The 23,682-nt window shown below is 39.0% G+C and overlaps 1 protein-coding gene across 1 annotated transcript; it reads right to left on the reverse strand.

Annotated features, from left to right (window-relative positions):
* Positions 1-2,819: 2,819 nt before the first annotated feature.
* LOC308091164 (flotillin-2a) lies at positions 2,820-20,933 on the reverse strand. The gene is made up of 11 exons (XM_080436578.1): positions 20,756-20,933; positions 16,595-16,676; positions 13,129-13,219; positions 9,084-9,207; positions 8,807-8,925; positions 8,573-8,686; positions 8,134-8,253; positions 7,824-8,038; positions 6,692-6,875; positions 5,884-6,033; positions 2,820-5,557 (listed from the first exon to the last, which is right to left on the reverse strand). The coding sequence occupies exons 1-11, from the start codon at positions 20,802-20,804 to the stop codon at positions 5,507-5,509; spliced, it is 1,299 nt and encodes a 432-aa protein (XP_080292704.1). The 5' UTR covers positions 20,805-20,933; the 3' UTR covers positions 2,820-5,506.
* Positions 20,934-23,682: the final 2,749 nt, after the last annotated feature.

Consider the following 23,682-nt stretch of genomic DNA (forward strand, 5'->3'; position numbering starts at 1 on the left):
CCTCCCAGCCTTAATGAGGTCAATTCTAATGTGATTCAAATAGATTATGCCAAATTAAACTAGGTGGCAAAGAACTGCTTTTTACACATGGCTACCAGGAGGATACACACCTTAATAGAAAGCAATACACTATATAGATTCAAGATTTGTATAAGTTATCATATAAACTCAATTTAGCAAGGAGTGTTTTGATTTGAAATGTGTGTTTTGTTTTGTTTTGAAAATCAAACATTATTTCTGGTCACATTGAGGTTAGTAGTATAGGTCTACTTCTGACGGTAGATTTTTGTACTCACATAAAAACTTGCATAATAACTATGAACACATACAGTCATAAAGCAAGCTCAAAATGTACAAAGGGTATTACAAAGTAATATTTTTGCAATATGCTTGCTCAATATTTAAAGTTTGATTAGACAGAGTGAATCAAAATTGTGCTGTAAAGGTCTGGACTTCAAATTTGCACATTTGCACAATGCGTTATTGAATCTTCATTGTTCACAAATTTCCCACAAGGTAATATCATGTCATATTATCAGACTTTTTAAACTAGGCAGATTTCAAAGACCCATGTTGTTTTCAGAGATTCCACACAGAAATGCATCTTTTATCCCTGTAAAATGTGTTTACATCCTTTACCTATTGTGCATCTATACACCACTGTTGTTCTTAGAAAAGTAAATATATATGTGTATGTATGTATGTATGTACTTAACCAGGAACAACTAACTAACTAAGCAAGTAATAGCTAATTTAAAGTTTAAATTAGGCATAAGTTATTTCTAAATAACACGATGAAGGGACATTTTTGAAGATGCAACCATTTAGGCACTCTTGGTGAAGATTCTTTAATAGCAATTATATCTTTCAACTTTATGGGTGTCGTACGTGCAGGCCAGGGTGACACCCTCACCCTGTAAGGACAGTGCGAGCTGGGACAGCGTGTCACCATGGTAACATACTCCCTGGTTGGGTGGGGGATCTGTTGGGTGTGTGATCTGTCTTGCTGTCCTCACAGATAAAGATGGAGGCAGGACTATCTAGGTGACTTGGGTTCCCTCCAACTCTTTATCTGTTAGGGAAATGCTTGTGCCTTTTCTATGAATTTTCAATTGCATTCAAAGATAAGTGATTTTTTTTGGCTGGCCGGACTTCATTAGTCAAGTCTAGGCAAAAGCCATAACTGTGCAGCAAGCTATAACCTTAGCTGAACCAGTTTGATTAAATACAGTATGTAGCTTAAAGGTAGGGTAAGTGATTTGCTTTGTTTAAAATAAGTGTTAAATAGCTCTATATTCTGATAGTACTCATTGCTATAGAGTGTTTGTTCAGTATTTGGAGTCTCCTTGTCTCTCCACCTCTTTATTAAACAGAAAATGCATTTTCGTTTCAGTTTCAGTTTCATTTCCAATTTTATCCAACCAGGACAGAGAACTCAATCAGGATATAGATTAAACAAGTGAAATTGGAAGTGATGACACTAAGAAATGAGCAGACAAAATTGGAACTGGAGCACTATACAAATTAAGCTTAAAAATGGGTACTTTCTCCTGATTGGCTGAGATTTTGACACCTACCGAAAAATGAGTTTTCTGTTTTATAAAGAGCTGGAGACTCCTGTTACTGAACAAACACTCTATAGCAATGATTACTATCAGAATATAGTATTTTAACCTTTTAACAAAATACTTTTTGTTTTAACCCAAAAATATCACTTACCCTACCTTTAAATGTAACAATAGTTATGAAAATGAAAGAACTATGAACATTGATTCATGTGTATTGATTTACTTATTTAATATCAACTATTATTATCATTCTATAGATGCCCTACAAACATGTCATATACAATAAGTCATATTATATTTTATATATTTTATTATATTTAGAGTTTCCTAGTGCTTCCTCAAGCTTTCTTTGTGTCTTCTAGTGTTAGTGCGTGTTTGCAGAATACAATTCATGATAAGGACTGTAGCCTACAACATGTGTACAAATGGGTTATTCAGCGTTCTTGCACTAAAACCATTTCACGACTTGTTTCAATGATCATGTTTTGAAAATGTTGAACTAGCCTCATTAGTATTATTTAAGCAATGGTGCACTTTTATTGAGTTTATGAAGAAATATAAGTGTTAGCAATATTTGTTTTACAGCAGCTAGCTAGCATGCTCAATGTACAAAAATGTGCATGTAAAAGAGATAACCCTCGATAGTAACAATATATTATTTTGGTACCTTATAAGGCAAATAGTTTTCTAAAAGTTCAGTATATTATTTGTACTCAGGTGAACGATTGAAAAAGAAATCCCAGTGAAGTAGAATGTCCAGCAGATGTCATTGTTGCCACATTAAATAGCTCCATACTCTGCTGTGCAGAGCATGCGTGTCAGAATAGAAGAAGAAAAGTGTCAGAATAGAAGAATAAAACTATCGGTTGTGGTGTATTTTAATCTATGCTTCCTGTACCTTTCCTTGTATTGTTCTACAATGAAAAAAAAAAGAAGTTAAAAAATAAATACAATAGTCAGGTCCAACGCCATAAATTCTGGTCCGGTGGGCCAGATGGTTTAGAAGTTCCTATCACACAAATATTTGGAGGCTCCCCTGTAGTAACTCTGAGGACCCCTTGATGAAGACCCATGGACTAGTATTTGGTGAGGGTCAAAATTGTATGTCAAGATAGTTTTCAGAGATTAATATGGATATTAACTTTGAATGACATTTGGCATAACTTGATGTCCTTGTACATTAATTTACATGGTTTAAAATGGATCCTTAAACAAACTAATTCATAAAGATAAAGAATAATGAGCCGTACATGTTGTGGTATAACATTTATTACAGGGTAACACACACTGTAACAAAGTCTTGATCACAGAAAGACAGGAACATATTGTCACAAGAACAACATGCTGAAAATGCCATGCTGTGTTAGTGAGTTAGTTTTCACAATTTCTAGTGACCAATGCAGAGTGATTGACAGACAAATTGACAACATATTTATGAGATTATAATCTCTGGAGTAATATTCTGTGGTTCAGGTACAAATATGAGTTAAGGCATAGGTCTACAACATTTGGTCTTTCTACATTACACTCTCAAATGCCAGATACAGGAACACAAAGCTGCCTCTACTCTTGACAGGACAATCCAAATCACAAAATTATTCTTTGGCACAAAATGCGATGGCCAAAATAACGGATGAAACAAGCTCTGTGGGAATTATTTTTCTCAATATATTTAGAACATACCTGAAGCTACTTGAATATAGAACATCTCCTGTACAACTAAAATCTGTGTTCCCGTTTACATTTACAGAATGGCACCACAATACCAAAATATAAACAAAAGTAAAAATAACATAAAATACCACACACACACTACAGAAAGTGATGTGTTAAGTGTAACAGTTTCACACATTCCATGTGCTGAAATCAACAATATTAGTAATCAGGCACACAGTGCCTTTGTCCCAGTTACGTAACAGGGTGTGTCAATAGTGCTTCCCCAGGCTTAATCAATCCAACATGTGATATAATGGATTGGTCAGCAGATTGGATCAATTACGCAAAAGGGAGTTTCTGAAATGACATTCTCTGACCATAAGAAGGGCACTGTGTGCTTAATACACAAATTATTTACTTCAAAACATAAGAGTATTATAAAAAGGTAACAATAGATTTTAGATACTCCTTGAAATATCACAGTGTTGACATTCTGCAAGACTTGAGCAAATCAAAGTACTGTATAAACGCATATCACACAACCATTTGTTTGCCTGATTTATAATTTGTTGCGTGCCGGTGTCGCGCACCACAAATAGCAGATCAACAAGTATAAATCAGGCATAAGGTCTGACTATTTACTTCAAAAACGATGGCAAAATACTTCAACAGGATGGCAAGACTTATTCAGATCACTAGAATTGTGTTATGCTTGCATAAAAATAACCAAAAAGAACACAATTAAGACAATTACTACAGTCATAAAAAAGTAACATCTGAATAGTGGTTAGATTACTTGCCATACAAATGTTTTTGTAAAAGAAAATTCAATAGAAGCTAAAGGTTATGCAAATTCAATGACATGCCACATAAAGCATATTGGATAGGCATAGGCAATGTAGCAAAAATATTACTCATCTGATTGTATGATAATTATGCAGTCTAGATTTAAATTGCTGAACTCCACTTAATGGAAAATATAGCAGCAGAGATAATCACAATATATTCTTAAAGTAGATGAACTATGGACGCAAATGATTAGAATGAGTACTTGAAGATTGGCCTTATTAATCTGGAATAATAATGGTGGTGACTGACAGAATAAAACATAGCATCACAGGTCAGTGGAGGACGACAAATAAAATGTATTAAAGCTGTTATATGAGGTAATCCAGAATGTCCTGGCAGAACTCCTGGATGGCTACTAAGGCTAATCTTTAGAATGTATGGCTTTGTTATGCGTTTTCTAGATTTGCGTTTTTTCATACATGTGTCCACAGCTCACAATAATGTTGAAGATACTGGCAGGTATTGTAACAGGACACCTTATTCAAACTGTGACTAGTGATAAATTAAAACAAATCAAAACAAATCAAACCATTGTCCTGAGGGTTTGGGCACTTGAGTGTTTAAAAAGTCCAAGTGAAGACCTTGTTGTGAGCCTTAAGCCTAATTTATATTCTATTAAAACAAATTTTAAAATGCATCACACTAAGGGCTGCAACAAGTTCTGTCTGTAGGACTCAATGATGTAGATATATCCAGCCAATATAACAGCTCTAAAACTAAAGTGAACATGTACACACAGTAATTGCCCCTTTCTGCACCGTACTTAGTTTATTGTGAGCTGTGTTGCAATACATTTTTAGCCTTAAGCTAATTACGAACCTGTGTAACCATATCTCACAAAAAACTAAGACCCCACGCACTGTACTCTGCTCCCCAAAGTGTAGAAATGTATTTGAGCCTAATGGTTATGTTTCAACTGTACCGAGTCTGACGAGCAGCATAGTGAGTGAAACATTACTTTTTATATAAAAAAAACTATTTTTTAAGTAAACATGTAAATAGAATACATGGTCTACTTTCTTGCTAATGATTTTGGACTCTGTCCTGCATCTGTTGTACGAACTGGGACCATCTCATGTGAACTGACCAGACCCTGGTCAGGGGCTAAAATCAAGAGGGTTTGCTGACAGAAATCCACAATTTGTCACTGACCAACCGGGTGCAGAGTGGAAAGAAGCAATGTGTTTTAAAAAAAAGGGGGGGGGGGGGTGGTAAATACACATGACTGGTCCTCCAGACATAAGGCACCAGGGATTTTAAGAAATGAAAAATCTCCTGAATTTAGAGTATAAAAACAGTCTGGGATGGTGTGTCAAATGTTGTCCTAGTCAAAGGCAGTTGCCATAAAGAAGGGGTTAGTAGCCAGGGGACCATTTTCATGCTTGTGGCAGATGTATATTAGATTATTTTAGAGCTATGAACTTCTGGCCAGATCAGATGGCCATTTGGCATTGTGGGTTGATCATCTGCTGCAATAGAGGCATCTGAGGGATCAGAGGAGAGTGGATTATCTGTCTGTGTCATGGAAACAATGAACTCCAACATTCCTATGATAATAAAGGAATCATGTGTTCTGGATCTATTAACATGGTGCTGGTATGTGCTCTGGAATGGCAAGCAACAACAGTATATTCTGTTAAGTAATTTGAAGTGGTATTTCATTTTCGTATAAAAATATTAAAAATAACAATTAATATTTTTAAATGACAAATAAGAACGGAACCTCTTGGCATATTATACAGCTGAGGTCTGAAGAAACAATCTTGACAAAAAAAACAAAAAACCACAGCGACCACCTTCCCTATCTTACCTTAGTGAGATCCACCCCAGTGAGGGCATTAATGGACACAGGGAGCTCAGCCAATAGGCGGTTCACCTCCCCAGTCACACGGCCTCCATCGCCACTCAAGATGACAATCTCACTGGTCCTGGCCAAGGGCGCAGCCACCTTGGCAGCAATCTGTTATAAAGACAACAAACAACATTTTGGTGGATTTCGTGATACTGTGCACCACTTTGAGGACTGATCACATGATGGATGTGCATGGGTTGAGCTTTCATTTCCTCTAATGCAGCTTTAACTAATGCCTGATTTTTACTTGGTTGCGTGCCATGTCGCACACCGAAAATAGCAGATCTACAAGCTCAGGACTTGACAATAACTTTTGGAGGCACTCAATTTACCTGCACTTGTCCAGGCACGAAGGTCACTTATCAGACAAAAATATTACATTAATTCAAATTTAAAATGTTGTTTGTGACTGCAGAATTCAGATGAGCAAACAGCTGAAAAACTGTTGTTTGCGCTGCTGCTGCTTCGTCATCAGTAAAAAAAATTTTTTTTTTACAAAAACAGACATTTCAAAACATTTGGCATCAAATCATTTCATAAAGCAGTAATGTATTGCCATTATTACATTATTATTATTGTCGAGGTAACAAATACAATTGCTCCTCTCCCCCAACCATAGAGGGGGAAATAATATAGCACACCCGTTGCTAAATGCTACAATAGCTAACTACTCGATAGGCTACTCGAATGCTCCCGGCAGGCACTTGACTCCCGATTGAATCAAAACATTTTATGTTGGATGCTGGTTGGATGTATCGTGGGTTACCAGGGGAAGAGCCTCCAGGACTAAGGCCGTCTTGGCTGCCGCTCCGTACTGCCGGTAGGCATCAGCTTTTAGCCTCATCTTCTCGGCCTCTGCCTTCCCTATCGCTTCGATGGAACCGGCCTCAGCCTCACCGATGCACCGGATCTTCTCAGCCTCCGCCTGCGCTGTCAGCACTTTCTTGACCCTAGCCGAGGGGTTAGGACAATTATTAGATACTGACATCTACCGAGTGCCCTCACTTCAAATAGCACTTAGATGAGTCACACATCTGGGAGAAATGACATTAAGTAATATTCAATGTGGATAACTCTTTAATAACACAGTTCAACAACAACAATGTAATTGAATATTAAAAATTCAAATGTTACACCTTCATGTACTTCTCAATAACATTTCCCTGTACACTTTGGAACATGCTAAAAAAATGTATTAAAAAAACATATCCTTCCTTAATCGGTGTGTGTTTGCCTGGAGGCAACAACAGTTTGGTTCTCTTGTCGATTCTTAATATTGCTTTTTTTGGGCGGTGAAACCGCCCCTATATGTGAGGTTTGGATATTTGCACCCCCCAATCCTGCGCTTGGCCACCAGTGTACCCCCTAACCCTGCACCGTGATTGGCCAATCACAGTCTATTCAGGACTGTGATTGGCTTGTGAAACATGACACATGTGCATAGCCCTATAAATAGGACTATGCACTTAAAAAAAACACATTTATGTTTTTTTTTTGTTAGGGGTGTACAATGGTTGGTCCACAATATTACTTTTCTTTAAGTGAACTTCCATCACTGTGATGACCATTGTGACCACACCGCCCACTTCACACTGGGTGTGATTTTTTCATACTATTCAATAAAATATATTGCATAATTGAATTAATTAGATTTATCACACACCCAGCATTTATCTGCCCTGGGTGAGGGGAGTAATTCATAACTGATATCAGCCCTAGGGTCACATTGAGCGACCTTGTTGCAGAAAGACCTCAAATTGACACTGTAATGATCAAATTGTATTTTCTGGTTGTCTTTTTGACTAAATTAGGCTATGGGTATGTGATATAATGCATGGGTGTTAAATGTATATAGCCCAGCCTTAGCTTCTGAAGTAAAGGTCCTGTGTTTCACTCACTTGTGCCCCTCAGCCAGTTGCTGCATCTTGTAGGCTTCAGCCTCGGCAGGCCTCTTCACCGTGGCGATGAGCTCCTTCTCGGTACGGTCAATTTCCTTCTCCTCTATGGTGATCTGCTTCTTCCTGTTCACCACCTCGATCTCAATCTCCTCCAGACGGATCTTCTGCTGCTCCTTAGCCGCCTGAAGCTCGTAAGCTAGCTGGGCCTCCGCTTTCTGGAAACGCATCAAGGAGGCAAATGGCGTCAGTACCGTATAGAAATCTACTACATCATTACATGCATGAATCTTGAAAGGGCTGTTGTTTATACCCTTGTGTTGACTTCCTGATTAAAAGAGGCTTTCTGCATCTCCAGCTCTCGTTTGGAATCGGCCATCTTTGTGTCTGCCTGGAACTTGACATCCATCATCTCCCTCTTACACTCTGCTTCCTGTATCAAGGTGGAGCCAAGTTGTAGCATAAAAAAGGGAATAGAACGAGTCACAGCACCTGGCCTGGCTTTAAATTAAACATCAACCCCCCCCCCCCCCTCTCTCTCCCAAATGTAGCTTCTTCCCACTGCTTGCTACTGCTGTTGTACCCTACTGGCTCAACTGCAGAACACAGGCCAGTTGTGTTTGTAGTAGACACTCGGCCAATCCAGATGCATCACAGTGGATTTGAACCCATAGATTCAGCTGTGGTGAGCAGGTACTTAACCCCTGCGCCACCCGAGCGCAAACATCAGCCCCTTTTGAAAGCCATCTCACCCTGATGCCTGCATCTCTCTCTGCTTCCGCTACTCCGATGTCTGCATCCCTCTGCACGGCAGCCGTCTGTGTCTTCCCCAGAGAGCTCAGGTACTCTACTTTATCATACACATCCTGTCAGAAGGGAAGTGACGCACAGTATGGTTAGCACTTGCATTATTTCAGTGGACATGGCCGACAGAAAATGCACTCTGAGACACACATTTTGCCATTATGTTTTGCCGAGTCTCCCACCTTGATGGTGAAGCTGAGAATCTCAATTCCCATGCGGCCCACATCAGGTGAAGCCACCTCCCGCACCAGACCGGCGAACTTGTCCCTGTCCTGGTAGATTTGCTCCACTGTCAATGTGCCTAAGATAAAGATTGGGATAGTCAAATACTTTACAACTACGATCATGTTTCTATTGTCCTATAACAATCACGTGTTCACACCACCTTAGACCTGATCACCAGAAAAATAACTTCACTTGGGTGCTATCAGTCATCGTGCATTTGGAAAAACTACCTACCGAGAATGGAGCGAAGGTGACCCTCAAGAGTCTGCAAGATGACGCTCTTGATCTCAACCACCGACTTCCCGAGGAACTGTTCACAGGCGTACCCCAGTAGCTCATCCTCTGTCATCACCTTCACCTGGAGACGAGGTGGACAGAAGGTGTCAGCAGAGCACACAAACACAACACGCAAACAAACAAATACAGACCTGACAAGCACAGCACAAACCCAATATACAAACACACAACTCACATACTGTACATGCACACTCAAACATGAATACACACAAACATTTAGGGCCATGATTTAACCATCAAATTCTCATTCTAGTAACTAAAACACAGATTCTAAAGTACTTTGTCTAAACAGCCATTTTAAGGTACTGAATATCATACACAATTAAATGTCATATATATTCAGAATGGAGTTTTATATATAATATTAATGCAGCTGAAAAACTTGATGCTCTGTTGCAATACTGTATGCGTCTACGTTGACCTGTTTGCATACAGAGCATGTATTAAAAAGTAGCAGTGATGCATTGTACTTATAATACTATTGTATGATGATGTAGGATGGAGATGGTAATTCTAGAACATGTTCATCATGCCTTTGGTAATGCATCATGTTCAAAGGATTGAAAATAAAAAAAGCATGCACTGTGATGCACTATGATTTTACAATAAGCTGAATAAGAACACTTCATTAGTAGCAACAGCCTGCAGGATTCATGTAAGTTGATGGAAGGGAACACACATTCAAACCAGAGCAAGCACAGTCTTGTACAACATAAAGTATGCCTGGTTTAAAGAGAGATTTAAAAAATATACAAGACAACATATTGAGGGAACTGCTTTCTGAATGGATTCAAAAGACTCCCAGCTCATGACAATCAGTGTAACATTGCATCTCATTGGCTTTCTCTAATATGAATCCTCAAATGTTTTACTTTTCCAAAACATTTTACAATGGAATTTGAGTCCTTGACCTCATGCCAGACCTAACAATATAGTGGATACCGGCTAATGTGGCAAGCGCTTTGACGTATATGATATCCAGTGCATTGTTTTTATATCACTTTTATCAACACATGAGTGTTAGAGATTAGAGATAGAGAAGATGCAACTATGGCATTATTTCATTAGATTTGACAGATTTTGGATGTTTCCACTCCAGAATCAAAAATAGGTCAAAGCTACCATTTCTAGCCATTAGGTTGACATTGTACAATGATAAACCTGGACTGTTGTTTAGCTGGGAGCTGGCTCAACATTTTGAGTAATCTTATAGTAATTTTCAGTGTCAATCTTAATATATAGTAAGTTCATCACTAAAGGTCTGTACACACCGGGAGCGTTTATTTCTTTTGTGATTAATAATCCTTAATTTAAACTGCCGTTTGTGCTATGAGTACACTGAACGCGATTATAACAAGGCAATGAAGTGATTGAAGTAATTATTCTTCAAAACTAGGTAGATTTTTCAGGCCGAATGTTTGTATCGTTTATTCGCATTGATCCTGGTGTGTAGTGACCTTAAGAGTCAAAAACCGTAGGCATACAATTACATTTCAATATTGTCAAAATATAGAGCATCAAGTCAGGGGAAAAAAAAGATAAAGAAAAAAGGGAATCATTATGGTTGGCACTCAAAAATTAGAAAATGAATGGCAATGACCTGGGGTTTTCCAGATTCATCTAATGAGGTGGTAATTGATCACAATTCACATTGGAAAGTTAAAATAAAATAAAAAACTGTACAGAGGAAGGAAGGTTTTGTGTTATACACTCCACTGCAGCTGAAAGTAAAGAGAGAGTGAGCTGGGTCCTTAGGCAACACATTTGGACAGGACATGGAGTCCTCAGCAACATGCAGTCATAGCAGGGCTGAGGTCAGGGCAGCCAGGGCTGAGGTCAGGGCAATGGCAGAGAAAATGACCGTCATTCAACAAAACACAGAAAGCCAGCCAGACAACCACACTGCAGGCTATCTCACACAGACGGCAGGGGGAGCTGTGGCACGGCTAGCACTGGAATGAAGACTTTCGTGCAATGGGGATCCCCGCCCCTTCCACCCCCGCACCCCTCCAAACCCACAGGTCCTGAATTCAGAGTGTTAACAAGGACAAACACAATACAGGAAATGACACAAAAAAACATGTTTTCCTACTCCTTTTCCTGCTAACCAGTATCCCAAAGTTGGTGAAGAATGATGTTGAATGATAATGTTTTTTTAAATGGATAAACTGTAACTGTTGGCCTTCAAACTGTCAATTAACCAGGAGGCTGTGCACACACACTAATCCTGCTACCATAGAAACGTCCACCATTAGGCTGTGGTTTATAATGGTCCAATCAGATAGCTGCATTAGGATCCTCTCTGGCAAGTGTGAAAAGTGTTTGTTCTATTCCTGACAGTGGGCTCATTGTATGCATGGATGGTAAAGTACAAAGAAGAAAAGAGGACTGCTGAACATGCACATGTTTGCAACTGACAAGCAGGCATGGGTAAACAGATAGAGGAGGCTATGAATAAAAATAATAATGGATATGATAAGACAAATTGAAACTCTGCAAAAACTGGTTGGCATTTAAATTCCGTTTGCATCTACAGGAGTAACAGAGCCCTAATCAAGTACTGAGGAGATTATTATTAAAGTTGTACAATGCAAATTCACAACTAACGATTTTTAGCAACCTCTGCTGGTCACTACCGTCACTGCATACAATTTCCGAAGTCCTCGATTACCCAGAATTCCATTCGTTTTCACCGGAAGCCGGAAGCGTTTCAAAAAGCGATCTTTTAATTGTTTTATACTATCTACGGATCGTTTCTCTTAGCCAGTGGAGCATTAGTTACCATGAGCTGTGCTTTCTTTTTCTGTTCTTTTTCGATCTTCTAATCCTACATTCTCTTAAAATCAGCGTGAGGTTCATTTTTGTTATTAGCGCGATAGTTCCTGGCCAAACAGGAAACCGTTGCGGTAGTTCCTGGCCAAACAGGAAACCAGTGCATTTCCACCTCCGTTTTCCGGCCAGATGACGTCATTTCCCCGGGAAAGTCCCCCCAGTCCACGTTCAATATAAAATATATAAATAAAAGGCTTCCGGGGGTGAAATTCATGGAGTGGGCGTTGTGAAACTTTTGCCACTCACAAAAGATATACAATTTTACTTTAGTTTTGTTGAAAACGTTACCTAGTATGCCTTTAAGATTCTCACAGAGGGTGGTTAATTTCACATTTACACGATACCTCTGTTAACAAAACAAACATCAAAAACAGTTTTGTAAAATGTTGTATTAATTATAACAAATATTACAAGGCTTTCATGTTGGCACTGCTTTTGTAAAAGTTAGGGCCAATTTGTATCACATTGTGGAACAAGATTTTTAAAGGTATATAATTACAGGAATATCATTCTGTATGTGAGCTATGTTTTATCATCAATATCACCTTTAACAGCTAAATAGTTTTATATCTCAAAACAGGTGAGTGTGGAACTGGAAGGGGAAGATTAACAAACAGATAATGTACTTAAAATAATTAAATGAAAGATGAGCTGCATACTGAAACATACATCAGGTCTGATATAACCTCTCTAAGGAATACAGAGGTCTGACTATGCTTTGATATGAGGGACAATCATTCCATCATCTTGCATGAACCAGCAAATACATAAACTCTGTCTCTTTGTGTTTTAATCAAGAACACAGGTATATTAAATGCTTTATTCCTGATATAATTTATGGCATGATAATATCAGAGAGGTTTGACAAAACCAGGCACAAATTGTAGAATAAATAAAATCAGCACATAAGCAAGTTAACCATATTCTTCCATATCGGGGTGCACCTTAATTCTTGTGCAGGTTGCGAAATAATGGAGAATGATTCACCCTCATATACAGTATACTACGTCTCTGGTAACATGATCCCATTGGATACAGGAGGGTGGCGGCGATCTAGGCAGGTCTGGGAAGGAGAGGGGAGGGGGCGGGTGGTGGAGTCGGACCTGGCCTTGGACTGAGAAAGGCATTCCCGAAAAGTGTAGTGCTTTACCTGAGCCACCCCTGTGACAGTAATAGCTACACCCTCCGCTGTCTCTACATCATCACACTTGGGCTGCAGGGTCATAATCTCAAGGGTTATCCTGTGAAGAAGGTGGAAAAAATATAAAACAAAAATTGGCATGTTCAGAGGGAAAGCAAATGAAGAAAGGGGGCAGAGCACAAAGAACAGAAATGGACCCAAACAAAACGAAAAATCGAACGACTCCAGTTCAGTGACAATAGGGCTAAATGGAATGCTTCTTTTTTTTTACAATGTAATTCTCTTTGGGTCCAAAGGCATATATACTGTGAATTTACATGCCCAATTTTGATTAAAGGCCTCATCTTAGCCTTTGTTTTTGCATTTGGTATTTTGCACTGGGTTTCCTTAGTATCCATTTAGACACACAATTGTCAACAGTAAAAGGAGTGACTCAATAGCTGTGCAGTGAAGCCCAGGTTAATGACAGCTGACTCTCTCTCCCTTTTGCTACAGAGGGAGAAAATGACAGGTGGGGGAGAAAACCAGATGGACAATGTTAGCTTGTTAGTTCAACCATTTGTTTGTGCGTCTTCCCGGTTCAGCACGAGCACCACACTCCCTGCCAGGATTCCCTTTTTTTTTTCTTGCAGTGCATTACCTGAGCCACCCCTGTCACATCCAAAGGAACACCCTCCGAGGTTTCGATATTATCACAGCGACAGATGATGGTCATAACCTCCAGAGACATTCTATGCAGGCAGGCAGGCGGGCAGGCAGAATAGCAGAGGTAGAACATTGTTGGACAAGAGTTGTTAGGAAGGTCAGTAACCAAGGTGAAAGGGAGGAGGGGATGGGGGACGGGTGAGGGGGCAAACTGTACTACCTCTCATTTTACTGGTTTTCAAGAACTCTCTTATCTGAGGTATACTGCCTTTGGCTTTGACGTGATTGTAAAACATCAGCAACCAACAAGAAAGCTAGTTATATCTCTGTTAATGCTAAAACACATCGGGACAAAGACATTCGTCAGTCAAGATCAGTCAGAATTTACTGCATTTCTGTGCCAGTTACACTGGAGATAATGGCAGCCAGGAGGATTTTTATACATACCATATATGAATGTGTGTGTGCGTGTGCGTGTGTGTGTGTGTGTATATTATGTTCTACTGGTGCCAGTGAAAACCCTTTTATAATAAGGCTTTAAAAAGCTTGACATAACTGTAGTTCCCAGCATCCTCAGACTGAGTCAGAGAAAGAGAGGCGTTTCAATGCACCATCACTCTGTCTGACAACATGGGACTCGTTGGACTTGTTGTCCTGCCTCCCTCCCAGGGGAATTTGATCCATGATGTCATACAATCAGACATTAACATGATTAAAGCATCACGAGTGGGAAGCTACCAGACCCCGCTGCATCCCCTCCAGATTCTGCTGTCCCTGCTGCTAGCGAATGCACACAGGACTTTTACTTCATATGATGAAGAAAGACCACTGCAATACACAAGAGCAAGGCCATTTCTTCTATTCTACTCTCAGTCTCCACAAAACAATTTACAGAGTAGGACTACAGCTAAAATGATGCAAGATTATATCAAATGAATAAGCCAGGAATCACTAGGATAACCTCTTTCTTAAATAGGACCGTAAAGGGTTAAGCCATGCCATGTATTGGCTTAATGTGGTTAGGTTCTACCAGCACGTTTCCTAGCAACTACATAAAAGGGGAATTTATAGGCCTTGGGTTCCCACACAAAGACACATCAGGGTAGAGACAGAATAAGACCGACACCAGACGAGGCAAAGCAGGTTAGCAAAGTAGAAATAAACAGACAAATTAGACAAGACATACTGTACACAAAATAATATACAAGGGCTACAGTATTGTGTTGATGTTACACGGTTCTCCCAGGAACAATTAACTAAATTATTGTGGTTACTAGTATACTGTCACACGTTTGGGATTGGTAAGACTTGAGAGGTACAGGCTAAATATAACTCTCATTTTGCCTATAGACAGTTCACTCTGTGAACATGAAAATGTGAAAAAGCCCTAAAGATAAGTACAGTTAAAGATCTCTTCCTGGAGTTACTTGACCAACAAGCAGCTCTTACAAAGAATGTGAGACTTTGAACTCAATTCCATAACCCTGACTGATTTAACATACAGTAGGGGCATGAGTTAAAGTTTTTACCAGTAAACCTCAATCATTGTAAGGATCAATACTTCAGGTTTTATTGATTTAATCACAGAATAGAGCCGTTTCCTGATTTCTAACGAACAGGCGTTTGCACATGTTCAAATACCATGTGAGCTTTCTATGAACATGCAAGTTCTGTTTTAGTGTTTGTTTACTGTTTGAGATGACAGACAATAGCATAGTTCAGGGGGTTTAAGTTTGGCTTGAAATCCATTGATTAATTATTAATATGTATTTATTTTGTTAATTAACAATTTTCAAAAAATGAGGTTAGTTCTCTTCACAGTGCTCTTTTATATCAATTGACTGAGTTTATTCAACACTCATTTATAAGACTCCCAAGCATGTTTTCTTTCAGTTCACTCTTTTGAGAACAGCTGTTGTGAGTCACTGTGTTTACAGTACAGATTTGGTAAACATTAGCTTCCAATGTCAATGTACAACACTCGCCTCTCTTCAATAGCAAGTAGCGGTTGTTTCCAATTTCCATTGCTTAAAGGAGTTCACCCAAGAAATGACTTCATTTCTATAGTTTACCTAGCCGGTGTTGTTTTTGACTCGCGCAGTGTTTTAGCTTGCAAAACATTCTTTAACGGTGAATCCAGAATCCAAAAATGAAGAAAAAACTTGACGAATGGAATTAATCAGAGACTCCCTGTAACAGCAAAACAATCTGTCTATTAAGTCCAAAACACAGCTCATATAATCATTTAGATTCTGTTCTACTGAAGTTCGCTAAGAAACGTTCCAGAAATATCACCAAAGCTGGCTCATGCACGAGCGAAGAACGCGCTTCAACCGCAGCTTATTCAGATGCATGCAAGCACCCAGGCGTGTGCGTCTTTCGTGCATGAGCCGGTTTAGCCCGGAAGTGTTTTAAAAGTTTATTTTCTTGATCTATAACCATAGAAGAAAATATATAACGTGAAAAAATAGAACAGCGCCGGACTGCATTATAAGCAGTGTTTTGGATTCTGAATTCACTGTTAAGGAATGTTTTACAAACTAAAGAACTCTGCACGAGTCAAAGACAACACCAGGTAGGTAAACGATAGAAGTGAAGTCATTTCTTGGGTGAACTACTCCTTTAAAAGAATGCTAGAGATAACGCTGGAGAAGAGCGAGATACAGGATTCATAATAATTTTTTATTATTATTATTCTCTGAATAGAGAGAATATTGAGTTAATCAGCTGTGAGATAATGGTTGTCTTTGTTGACAAAAGGGACATTACCCATTGTTGGTTAACATTTAGGAATCATTAGTACAGCAGGGCCCAGAGTGAAAGGCCTTACCTTTGGATGTCTGAGATGAGCCACCAGGCCCAAGCCCAGCCTCCCACCTTATAGGACTTGTCATCTGAGCCACAGCAGCCACCTTAGGAATAACAAAGACAACCTACATGTTAGAAGCTCTGGGATTTGTTTCATACAGCCATGGGGTCTCCATCTCTGCAAAGATGTTTAGCAGAATTACCCTTTAAAAGCCATGTGTAGTAGTGTGTAAAAATGTCCCAGACACCATCACTCTAGCTCTTCTACGTATGTAGTTTATTTAAATGGCGAAAGTACCTTTCACCACATTATAAACTGCTTTTAGTTATCTCTGAATAAGTGTATTTCTAGCCCTGCCAGGCCGGAACAGCTTACAAGATACTGCGGCTTGCTTGTTATGCTGTCGACTTCCTCAATAAAACCTTGTATGCTTCACCCTGAGTGGTTGAGGTTTTCCATATTTTAGGTGTATAGACAACTCCCGTATTTCCCAGAAAACCTATCTCTGAAGGTCCTTACACACCGGGGCGATTTTTTTCATGCGAATAATACGTTTTTTTTTAAAAACCTTATAAAGTCAATGCAAGCTTCCACACCAGTTTCGCAGAGCGAAAAAAGCGTCTTTTAATTATTCGGAACGAGTCAGAATTTTGCGTATATTCGCATATTCGCCGGTGTGTAACCGCCTTTAGACTGACCTGCCAATTCTTCAGAGATCCGGTTCTTGATAAGACCTTAATACACTCTCAAAAGCCCCCAAAAATAATTAAGATGTAGCCATTCACCTGGTAGAATGTGCCTGCGGTAGGCCCCTGCTAATATGGGCTAACAATCATCGGACCTTCTTGCTCCTATCCAATAAACTCACAACACGGTGACTAAGCAAAGCAAATTCAGCACCTAGTGCTCCTGTGATGAGAATGGAGGATGACATTTTTTGGGGGATAAAATCCTTATTAGGTTCGGGATAAGGACCTCATTAGGCCTGACTGTCACTGTAGTGTATTCTATTACACTGGGTGCCTCTGAGCGCATCACAGACTAGTACACAAATATCACTGACTCGCTTCATCGAAGCAAGTACCAGCGATGCAAGTAGCACATCGCATTCTTATTTTGTGCCATGTTTTTCCAATTGAAAATATGTTATTTTCATCTAGCAACACGGGTAGTATGATGAATTATAAATTAGCCACAAGGCACCCCAGTCTTTTCTCGAGTATGTTGTGACATTGCCAGCTGTCCACATTCAACTGGCAGACAGCATGGTGTTGCTCGCATCCAATGACTTAAAGGCATACTAGGTAACGTTTTCAACAAAACTAAAGTTAAATTGTATATCTTTTGTGAGTGGCAAAAGTTTCACAACACCCACTCCATGAATTTCACCCCCGGAAGCTTTTTATTTATATATTTTATATTGAACGTGGACTGGGGGGACTTTCCCGGGGAAATGACGTCATCTGGCCGGAAAACGGAGGTGGAAATGCACTGGTTTCCTGTTTGGCCAGGAACTACCGCAACGGTTTCCTGTTTGGCCAGGAACTATCGCGCTAATAACAAAAATGAACCTCACGCTGATTTTAAGAGAATGTAGGATTAGAAGATCGAAAAAGAACAGAAAAAGAAAGCACAGCTCATGGTAACTAATGCTCCACTGGCTAAGAGAAACGATCCGTAGATAGTATAAAACAATTAAAAGATCGCTTTTTGAAACGCTTCCGGCTTCCGGTGAAAACGAATGGAATTCTGGGTAATCGAGGATTACGGAAATTGTATGCAGTGACGGTAGTGACCAGCAGAGGTTGCTAAAAATCGTTAGTTGTGAATTTGCATTGTACAACTTTAATATAACCATTTGACATTTGTTTGTCAATGTCTTGCTATGGTGGCATCATGCTAAATACGTTTTTAAACCCAATATGCTGGTATCAGACTCTGGTCACTGTGTATAAAAAACAATGAACTACTGAGCCCTTTAGTTAAAACACTGTATAAACTATGTTTAAGTTACAAATTGAAAAGAATGTGATAAGAACTTCACTATTTCATAACTTTTCTGTAGGACATATGTTTTTCCCAGTATTTACAACAAAAAAAAATGTTTTGGCAACTGGTCTCATCAAATCTCAGACCACATGCATAAGGAAAATGGAGGATTATGATGAAAATGACCTTCTCAATTGAATAAATGAATCTATGGCTCTATAAAGAGCAAGCTAGTGATCGCAATGTGAGCCCCATGGTATGCTCAGATTATGATTTTTGATAATGCTATACCCATAAATGATTTTATATTATATAGCCGTTTATATCACACTCATAGTAATTTCCTACTTTTAAATGACAGTATGTTTTACTGAAAGAACCATTTCTGTAACAAAACACTACACTTTTTTTTTAAACCAACTTTAGCAACAGTTTCATTTCTACAGCACTGCCTCTTATCCCACTGAAACCTTGAACTGATATCACTGTTTCAGCAGCAGAACCGTTTTTATTTATTTATTTGTATGAACAATATAGACAGTAATAAAGGAAAACATGTCCAGCTGTATGCCCCTAACAACAAGTGTGTGGAGCTATATTTGTTTTTTGTATCCTCAGTCACCCCTCTCTCTGTGCATAATTGAGATTCCTGGAGGCCCATCACATGGGATGGGGGGGTGGAACAATTGGGGATAGTTTTTGTTTTGGTTTGGTTTTGTTTCAACAGATTTAATTCATGGCAGTGGTGATTGTGGAGATTTCAATCCATGTGTGTGAGAGAGAGTGCTGCTGTATCACACTTCATCTTTAACAGATGTATTTCCCGTTTCAGTGGTGGGAAATACTTTGTTTTAAATATAGTTGTACATCAAGTGGATGGCAGAGACCACGTGTGGACACTGGACAGCCCTTTACTAGTGTTTGTCATGCATCTCAACCACACATACTGCTAGTATATTTCCTAGCCTTCCTTCGTCAGAATGGAAAAATACCAAAAGTAGAGCAGAAGGACAGAAGGGAAAACTGTGCAAATAATCTTTGCAAGAAACCGTTCTGCTTCACATTATAGCCAACACACGTTTATGAAGCGAGGTAGTGTAGTGCTCACAACATCTGATTCTCCCTTCATTTGGGTTAGTGTGCACAGTTACAGATATTGTGTAGCAGTGGTGGAAAAAGTACTATTTTTTTTTTACTTAAGTAAAAGTATCAATACCGCAATGTAGAAACACTCTGTTACAAGTAAAAGTGCATTAATAAAAATTTGCAAAAGTATTATTGGCATCAAAATGTACTAATAAGTACCAAAAGTAAAAGTACTCATTATCCTTGAATATCCCATTTCAAGTTTTCAAATGTATAAAAATCTTTTGAAAATAGCATATCTACAAGGCTGAAGTGGTTAATATATGTTTTGTAATAATTATCTAAATCTACTAAGTAACTAGTAGCTAAAGTAGTCAAATAATTGTAGTGGAGTAAAGGTATAATATTTGCCTCGGAGATGTAGTGTAGTAGAAGTAAAAGTATCGAAATTTGGAAACACTCAAGTAAAGTAAAAGTACCTCAAGATTGTACTTAAGTACAGTACTTGGGTAAATGTACTTAGTTACTTTACACCACTGCTGTGTAGGCAAGCCAGCAGCCACAAGACATGTAAACACCAACTGATGTTTATGAAGCACATCCTGTCAATGTTCCATTCCCATCACATAAACCACGGTAGTACTAGCCTACACAATTTGTTCCCAATATGAAAACAATTAAATTTAAACAATTTTAGTACGCCCGAGGAAAAGGTTTTTCAGAAACGCTTCAACAGATTCATTTGATTTCTGTAATATTGGATATTTTCGGGGTGGGTGAAAAACGTGCAAAACAGTGATATAAACAGTATAGATCCATCTACGTATTCCGACGAGATCGAGGGTAAAACGTGTAGGAGAAAACTTGTTCAATGCACGATTACATGGAATAAAGCCAAATAAGATCTCATGACTGAAAATGTGATGGTGATGTTTTAGCGTCTATGGAATCCAAATGACTGAAATCAGTCGTGGCCTCTGAGAACTTTAATCTACTATGCGATTAGCCCTGAAACATGACTGTCATACAAGCGTCATGTGAACCATGGCTACTATTTGACGAGACATTAGAAGCAGAGATCAGGTCAACACGGTAACGTTATATTACCTGATACAACAAGGGCCTCATTCGGTCCGACGGTGTGACAGTTTCCCATTTTTTTAAAAACTAAAATCGTTCGTAAGCAGCGACGCTTACAAACCGAATTGGATTATAATTAAAATATTGTTGTTAAAACCCTTTTCCCGTAAAAACATTCGTACGCCTTTCTGCAGCCACACCCCTATGAATGGATCCTTTTCAAAATGGAGAAAGGGAGAAAGCAGTGTTGCCAGAGAGAGAAAACAAATTGCGAGAGAAATAAGCAACCAGGTCTATGAAAACAAGCCCAGAAGAAGCAACTAGGACAGGGGTCTTTCTTCAACAGGGGGTCCTCCTCAGAGTTACTACAGGGGGTCCTTCAAATCTGTGTGTGCTATGATTATTTTAAACCCTAGCATCCCTTTTTCTGTGGAGAACTTTAGCCAAAAATAGCCGATCTACATGTGAGGCGTTGTGAGCTTGTAGATCGGCTATTTTTGGCAAAAAGGTAGAGGGGAGACTGCTTCATCTCTCTCTCAGCTAGGGGGTCCTTGACCTAAAAACGTTGAAGACCTCTGAACTAGGACAATTGAAAATAGCAAATCTACAAGCTCATAACGCGTCGCGATGCAACGCCTTGTGAGCTTGTAGATCAGCTATTTTCAAAAAAGAATCTTGAAGAAAATGTGAAAAATCTGGATTTTCTTTGGTAACATTTTAACAACACAAATCTTGTATGGGGGTCCCTGGCACAAATACAAATCAATTTGGGGGTCCTTTCCTTGACAAGACACGCAAATGCTTGAGAACTGTACTGGTTTAAACAACACTAGGAAACAAGCCCAAATAAGCAACTACACTTTAGAAACAAGCCCAAAAAACTGCAACCCGCAAACAATATTTACAAGCCCAAAGTCGCTTATAATAAGCGGACATGGCAACACTGGGAGAAATGATAGCTGGATTCTTGATCCTTCCCAGAGCCTTAAAGAGAGTTCTGACACTAGCGTCGACTCCCATTGTAAGAATGGAATGCGGAAGTGCACTGTCTATCTCAATGAGATAGTTCCAATGTTTGGAACTATAGCCCATAGGAGCCCGCTTTGCGGCGAGATCAAAGAGTGTCGTTACTCTCTTTTCTACACTCTGATCCTTCCTCTCCGTCGCCCCTCCTCCACCACAGTTCATAGGAGGATAATCCCCAAAACTAGTACAAAACAAATGGGGATTTTGAGTATCAAGCAATTTAAAAGACATAACAAGATATATATTGATTGATTTATGATTTTAGTGTTTAAAGGGAGAACATCAAGTAAAATAATATAAAAAGCTATTTTCTGTAAGTATGCTGTTAAAAACAAATGGGAGTGCATGGGTGTATTATAAAAAGGTTTAAAGTGGTAGTTCACCCAAAAAAGAAAAAAATATTTTCGATCAATTACACACCCCATGAAGCCTTGAATTCATGTCGCATTCCTGACCCAAGAATTTTATGACCGGGTCAACATCGATGACATCGGTCAATAGCCGCTGGTCATCAAATTATTGGCTCAGGAATGCAACAAAAACAAAAAAATCTAAATGAGTTCAAGGCTTCCTGGGGTGTGTAATTGATAGAAAATAAGTATTTATGTGGGTGAACTACTCCTTTAATGTGGCTTAATCTAAAACTTTCATCCTGTGCAAACTATGAAACATCTAATCCATGGACCATGAGAGTATGCAGGCTTGGCTGGCCAGTGCGGTGGGGAAAATAAACTATAATACTGCAAAGGCCTAAGCTTGTTTGCAATTACTAAAGAAGATGTTGTACCAGGTCTGAAATTTCATCCTTTTAGGCTCAACGCCATACTTGGCCTTTGGTGTTATACATTTTTGAGGGCACAAAGGTCCAATGGCAGTAAAAAGGCAGTCAAATAAAACTGATTTTAAGAAAAGGAAATCAAATGATTAACTTAAGGAAGATTTTGTTTTGTGTTTAATACATAGCCTACTGTCAGTGATGTATAGTAAAGTAGTTATAGTTATTTCAGGAAATTACCAATATTTGTACAAACTCCTGATATGAGTTAAAAGTTCATTCAGAATCTCAAGGCCACTGTGGTGTCAGCATATCGTTTTTTTAGGGGCAACAGTCCAAAGTGAGGGGCCACCTGTCCTGCTCAGAACTGATAAAAATAAATACAATCTCTGAAAGTCTTGGTCGAAGGCTAGTGTTGAACACTGATCTGTAATCCATAAACAACATTCTCACATAGGAGTTGAGTTCCTATTCTCCAGGGGACAGGGCAGTGCATGCCATGTAGTGTTGTTGTGAGTTGACCTTGAATGAGCTGCCAGTTTGAGGAATATGGCTTCCAACTTGATGCTTATATTTTCCCACCTTTTCCAACAAAATGTGACATGCCACAAACTACATAGTACCTATTTATTCCTTCTTATGCCCATACTTTACATACTTGGGTAAATTTGTCTTCTACAGACAATCTGAGATTTCTGCTTACGAACACATCTGGTGACATCCAAAATTTATTGTTGTTGCTAAAACTATGTGGAAACAATTAAAAGATGAAATAAATACTAATACAGAACCAATGGAAAGACTTCATATTGGGACAGCTATCCAATGAGCCACAGCCACCATGCCAGGTGCCACCCTAGTAGTTTTGATGTTGGTTCGTTGGACCATAAAGCCATTGCAGCCATCCTCAACTAGCTGACACTTAATCCTCTTCTCATAGTCTCTTAGTTCATCTTCAGGTTTACGGAACACAGTCAAATCCCTGACTCTTAGTGTAATGTAAAACAAATGTCATTCCTTTCATAGTGAGATAAACATTTTGACATGTTTAAAGTTATACACGTGCATGTAAAAATATATGCATGTGGATGACGTGCAAGAAGTATGTTTGTTTTTTATAGAGTTTTCTTTGAAATAGGGGCGGCCATAGCTG

Source organism: Gymnoscopelus braueri (genome assembly GCF_963280865.1).
Source record: "Gymnoscopelus braueri genome assembly, chromosome: 8".
Taxonomy (NCBI): Eukaryota; Metazoa; Chordata; class Actinopteri; order Myctophiformes; family Myctophidae; genus Gymnoscopelus; species Gymnoscopelus braueri.

What these genes read in the sequence shown, in the direction of transcription:
- LOC308091164 (XM_080436578.1), bottom strand. Translation starts at nt 20,804, where the DNA reads ATGGGAAACTGTCACACCGTCGGACCGAATGAGGCCCTTGTTGTATCA. An exon ending in TCACCTTCGCTCCATTCTCG is followed by an intron (nt 8,926 to 9,083) that starts GTAGGTAGTTTT and finishes TCTTTATCTTAG; the next exon opens with GCACATTGACAGTGGAGCAA. An exon ending in TTCTCAGCTTCACCATCAAG is followed by an intron (nt 8,687 to 8,806) that starts GTGGGAGACTCG and finishes CCCTTCTGACAG; the next exon opens with GATGTGTATGATAAAGTAGA.